Source organism: Pseudophryne corroboree, chromosome 9, assembly GCF_028390025.1.
Source record: "Pseudophryne corroboree isolate aPseCor3 chromosome 9, aPseCor3.hap2, whole genome shotgun sequence".
NCBI classification, from domain to species: Eukaryota; Metazoa; Chordata; class Amphibia; order Anura; family Myobatrachidae; genus Pseudophryne; species Pseudophryne corroboree.
In genome coordinates, this window is record NC_086452.1 from 362918282 (window position 1) to 362924281 (window position 6000).

General features: G+C 41.0%; 1 protein-coding gene across 1 annotated transcript in view; it reads left to right on the forward strand.

Moving 5' to 3' along the window:
- SGSM3 (small G protein signaling modulator 3) overlaps nt 1-4226 on the forward strand; it is a 154701-nt gene extending 150475 nt beyond the window's left edge. Inside the window, exon 22 of the mRNA XM_063940730.1 lies at nt 3758-4226. Within this exon, the coding sequence (XP_063796800.1) occupies nt 3758-3841 (84 nt within the window). The 3' untranslated portion in view covers nt 3842-4226. The remainder of the gene's footprint in view (nt 1-3757) is intronic.
- The last annotated feature ends 1774 nt before the right edge of the window (nt 4227-6000 follow it).

The following is a 6000-nucleotide window of genomic DNA, read 5'->3' on the forward strand; positions in this document are numbered from 1 at the left end:
TGACCCCGACAACGCATCTGCTGTTCCTGGGTATGATTCTGGACACGGTTCAGAAAAAGGTATTTCTCCCGGAAGAGAAAGCAAGGGAGTTATCCGAACTTGTCAGGAACCTCCTAAAACCAGGAACTGTGTCAGTACAATGCACAAGAGTCCTGGGAAAGATGGTGGCTTCGTACGAAGCGATTCCATTCGGCAGATTCCATGCACGGACATTTCAGTGGGATCTGCTGGACAAATGGTCCGGATCGCATCTGCACATGCATCAGCGGATAACACTGTCACCGAGAACAAGGTTGTCTCTCCTGTGGTGGTTGCAGACTGCCCATCTGTTAGTGGGCCGCAGATTCGGCATACAGGACTGGGTCCTGGTGACTACGGATGCCAGCCTACGAGGTTGGGGAGCAGTCACAAAGGGAAGAAACTTCCAGGGCATGTGGTCAAACCTGGAGACGTCTCTTCACATAAATATACTGGAGCTAAGAGCGATCTACAATGCTCTAAGTCTGGCAAAACCGCTGCTTCAGGGTCAGCCGGTGTTGATCCAGTCCGACAACATCACGGCAGTCGCCCACGTAAACCGACAAGGCGGCACAAGAAGCAGGAGTGCAATGGCAGAAGCTGCAAGGATTCTGCGCTGGGCGGAGAATCATGTCATAGCACTGTCAGCAGTGTTCATCCCGGGAGTGGACAACTGGGAAGCAGATTTCCTCAGCAGACACGACCTTCACCCGGGAGAGTGGGGACTTCATCCAGAAGTTTTCCACATGATTGTGAACCGTTGGGAAAAACCAAAGGTGGACATGATGGCGTCTCGCCTCAACAAAAAATTGGACAGGTATTGCGCCAGGTCAAGAGACCCTCAGGCAATAGCTGTGGACGCTCTGGTAACACCGTGGGTGTACCAGTCAGTGTATGTGTTCCCTCCTCTGCCTCTCATACCAAAGGTACTGAGAATTATACGGAAAAGAGGAGTAAGAACGATACTGGTGGCTCCGGACTGGCCAAGAAGAACTTGGTATCCGGAACTTCAAGAGATGCTCACGGAGGATCCGTGGCCTCTACCTCTAAGAAGGGATCTGCTTCAGCAGGGACCTTGTATGTTCCAAGACTTACCGCGTCTGCGTTTGACGGCATGGCGGTTGAACGCCGGATTCTAAAAGAAAAGGGCATTCCAGAGGAAGTTATTCCTACCTTGATTAAGGCTAGAAAGGAAGTGACTGTACAACATTATCACCGCATTTGGCAAAAATATGTTGCGTGGTGTGAGGCCAAGAAGGCTCCAACGGAAGAATTTCAATTGGGTCGATTCTTACATTTCCTGCAAGCAGGATTGTCTATGGGCCTAAAATTGGGGTCCATTAAAGTTCAAATTTCGGCCTTATCAATTTTCTTCCAGAAGGAATTGGCGTCAGTGCCTGAAGTACAAACTTTTGTCAAAGGTGTACTACATATACAACCCCCAATAGTGCCTCCAGTGGCACCGTGGGATTTGAACGTGGTTCTAAATTTTCTCAAATCTCATTGGTTTGAGCCGTTAAAATCGGTAGAATTAAAATACCTTACATGGAAGGTAACCATGCTGTTGGCCCTGGCTTCTGCCAGGAGAGTTTCAGAGTTGGCAGCTTTGTCATACAAGAGCCCATATCTGATATTCCATTCGGACAGGGCAGAATTGAGGACACGTCCTCAATTTCTCCCTAAGGTGGTTTCGGCATTTCACTTAAACCAGCCTATTGTGGTGCCTGCGGCTACTAGCGACTTGGAGGACTCCAAGTTACTGGACGTTGTCAGAGCATTAAAAATATATATTTCAAGGACAGCTGGAGTCAGAAAAACTGACTCGTTGTTTACATTGTATGCACCCAACAAGATGGGTGCTCCTGCGTCTAAACAGACGATTGCACGTTGGATCTGTAGCACAATCCAACTTGCACATTCTGTGGCAGGCGTGCCACAGCCTAAATCTGTAAAGGCCCACTCCACAAGGAAGGTGGGCTCATCTTGGGCGGCTGCCCGAGGGGTCTCGGCATTACAACTTTGCCGAGCAGCTACGTGGTCAGGGGAGAACACGTTTGTAAAATTTTACAAATTTGATACTCTGGCTAAAGAGGACCTGGAGTTTTCTCATTCGGTGCTGCAGAGTCATCCGCACTCTCCCGCCCGTTTGGGAGCTTTGGTATAATCCCCATGGTCCTGACGGAGTCCCCAGCATCCACTAGGACGTTAGAGAAAATAAGATTTTACTTACCGATAAATCTATTTCTCGTAGTCCGTAGTGGATGCTGGGCGCCCATCCCAAGTGCGGATTGTCTGCATTACTTGTACATAATTATTGTTACAAAAATCGGGTTGTTATTGTTGTGGGCCATCTTTTCAGAGGCTCCTTCGTTGTTATCATACTGTTAACTGGGTTCAAATCACAGGTTGTACGGTGTGATTGGTGTGGCTGGTATGAGTCTTACCCGGGATTCAAGATCCTTCCTTATTGTGTACGCTCGTCCGGGCACAGTACCTAACTGAGGCTTGGAGGAGGGTCATAGGGAGAGGAGCCAGTACGCACCATGTGACCTAAAAGCTTTTTTAGATGTGCCCTGTCTCCTGCGGAGCCCGCTATTCCCCATGGTCCTGACGGAGTCCCCAGCATCCACTACGGACTACGAGAAATAGATTTATCGGTAAGTAAAATCTTATTTTACCTTCATATGAAGATGGTGGCCATTTATGTATCATTGTATATGACATTTTTCACTGTTGCGGACATTTTGGGTAAATGCAAACTCTCAGAAAAGTCATAGGAAGATGGAATGAAAACCATTATTGTCAGCACATTTCAAGCTACATTTAAAAAAATAAAAAATAAAACACAAAATGGAATATCAAACTCCTATTTTTTTTTACGGTTACCCCTCATAGAGTACTGTGTATGCTGTGAATTTGAAATTTTTATCAGGTTCTCCACCAAAGATATAAGGTCAGTTTAGGTGAAAAATGTGAAAACAAGCAAAGTGGTCTAAAAAAAAAAAAAAAAAAAAAAGTAGACAAGATGGATGACTCAAAAATTGTTTGGCAAATATTTGAGTGTATAACTATTCACAAACACAATTACAACTCTGAAATTGTATTCATTCCCACTGAAATACAATCAAAAAATATACTTTTTAAAATCTGACAATTAACTTTGGCCTTAAATTTCAGTCATGTGGTAGGGAAATACAGTAGTTATATGACAAAAAATGTAGCTTGAAATGTGCTGAAAATAATTGTTTTATCCCAGCTTTCTATGATTTTTTTTATTGCATTTACCCCAAATGTCCGCAAAAATGAAAAATGCCTTAAGCCATGTTACAAAAATGGCCGCCATCTTCATACGAAGATAAGTAAACTAATGATGGTTTCTGACTACTAACTTGCAGGGGTCGTCACACAAAAAATTAAATGTTTTAAAAATGGTCAATCAACCAATTAATTTAATTCTAGACCATTTAATATGGATTGACCCTTGTTATTGTTGCGATTTTTATGTCTATAGAGAATGGTTAGCCAGTAAGCTTGACTACAGACTACATATTGTTTTTACAGTAAAGGCCAGCCATTTTTCTTTATTGCACCTGAAGTTTTTTTTGTGAGGGGTATTTATTTTTTATTTTTTCTGTGTTGTGGAATGGATTGTTTTATTATTATATAAGCCAGGGTGTGTGTTGTTTTGTTTGTATTTTTTATAATTTTTCCTTTCATTCATGATGTTAATATCTTGTAGGAAAAGGAGAAGAAACCACTGAAGGAAGGGGTGCAGGATATGTTAGTTAAACATCATCTCTTCAGCTGGGATATTGATGGTTGATGGCGGCTATCTTATTGACCCATACAAGATTTAAAACTGACCCTATGGAGTCAGACAGAACCTCACTCCAGCAATGCACTTTTGTATTACTGTTCTACTGCCAAGGACTCTCTCCAAAAAAAATCTTTTGTCGATGTATTATGCTCTGGATTAACGCTCCAACTTGAATGTAGGATTTTGGGACAGATGGGACAAGGGATAAGTCACAAATGCTAAGAAGAGAATGTCACATTTCATGGTTATTCCGCACTTGAGTTATTTCATTCTGTCTCATCAGATTGAATTTGTCTGGCTTACAGGAATAGCCTTAAGGTCATAAGAGTCCTATAGCTGTGTGTATATAAAATATATATATATAATAAATGTGTGTATATTTTGAGACAGATATGTAGATTTTTCTTTTACAACTTGTTTCCTACCTCTTTCCAAATTGCAATCACACAACTTCAGAGACACTGGTGTGTGTGGCCTTCATGTAATAGGTGAAACATACATGTATAAGGCCAACTTCCTATAAGCTGTGTTATATATACATGATCAGTGCACACTTGCAATTTACTTTCATTGCAACTATTTTGTCTCTACCATTCCACTGGATTTTGTATGTAAGGACCAGAAAGCTGTGAAATAACCTTTGTAAAATAACTGCTCAAAGCTTTGAATATCTCAGTATTCTGTTAAATCTATTTTTTATTTTTTAAACTACTGATTTCATAACACAGATTGATCCAATGCAAACGTCATCTTGTAACATTCACAAATGTGTACGTAAAGTTCCATGTTATGGCTAAGCGTGATATTGTATGTAGAGTAGTGTAAACTTTAATCCGCCTTGTTAGATTGGGCAAGGCTCTCTGCAGTCACCAGGAATCGGGTATGTACTGGCAAACTGGTTCCTCAAGAGTAATATCAAACATCTTTATTTTTGATAGATTCTTCAAAGCCTTTTCTTGTATACTTGTAATTGTTGTTCATTTAGACGCTATCAAGTGTTTAGTTTTTTAACACCGAATGTAAGAGGTTATAGCATTAGTTTGAGTTGTCCCTTTAGTTGGGATTTAGTTGCACAGCAAAAAGGCACCGCAGTACAATAATTACAGTGAGAGTATTCATATCAATTGTTACAAAGCACAACATAGATCTTTATAACGTTTGTGTAACATTGCCTATCGCCCCAAGTATTCCAGTATAGTCAGGGCTGCTAGGTAGGAACATGTTTTCTGCATTTTCATTGGATGCAAACTGATTGTTTGCAGAAAATGCTAACCACATATAGCACTGAGATAATTTATTAACATTTATTTCTATAGTGCAGATCTAGTGATTTCATTTATTTTCTACAGATGCTACAGGCAGACATTATATGTACTAATGTGGGAAATACTTAATTTACAGGTATTTTCCCTAAATTCAAATGAATCTTCAGGACCTGATTTTTGTGTAAGTCTGCTAAAAATCTGCTGGCAGAACGTTTGGTCCTAATAGCTCGCGATATACAGTTCGTGCATGTTACACAGTGTGAGAGAACATAGAATGCGGACTGTAACACTGCACGGTCCATACACTCATTTGTCTGTCACCGTGGGAGGTACTGGCTCTTCTTTTTACCATTTAAAGGAATTGGTATATTTTTTAAGCATTCATAATTACACCGTTTCTTAAGGTCTACTAAATCTAAGATGTCAGTGTATGCAAATGAGATAAGAATTTTACACAAGAAATATTAAAGCCTCCAATCTTTAGGTGTAAAAAAATAAAATAAAGATTTTTATATATTTTAATATTTAAGCATATAGTCACCTTTTGTGAGCAAGTGTTCGACTCCTGGTGCCAAAAACACACACATGATGAATCTACAGCCACATCTGATTAGCAGAATACATTTGTACCCCTCTAACCAGGGCTGTAGAGAAGTTGTCCAAGGCCAGATAATGAAGGGGGCGTGGTCTAATCACGGAGGTGTGGCCTTGCCCCATTTACAAAATAACTTTACAAAAAATTAAGATTTTTTTCTTGGGTAGTCCTCCACATCCATTGAATCTTCAGCATCCTGCCCACTTCCTAGTGATATGGGCAGGATGAGGAAATTATACCTAGGATTTCTGGGATTTGCGGCTCTGTATAGAGGAGGCAGGGCTAAATGGCACAAATTTGCAGAA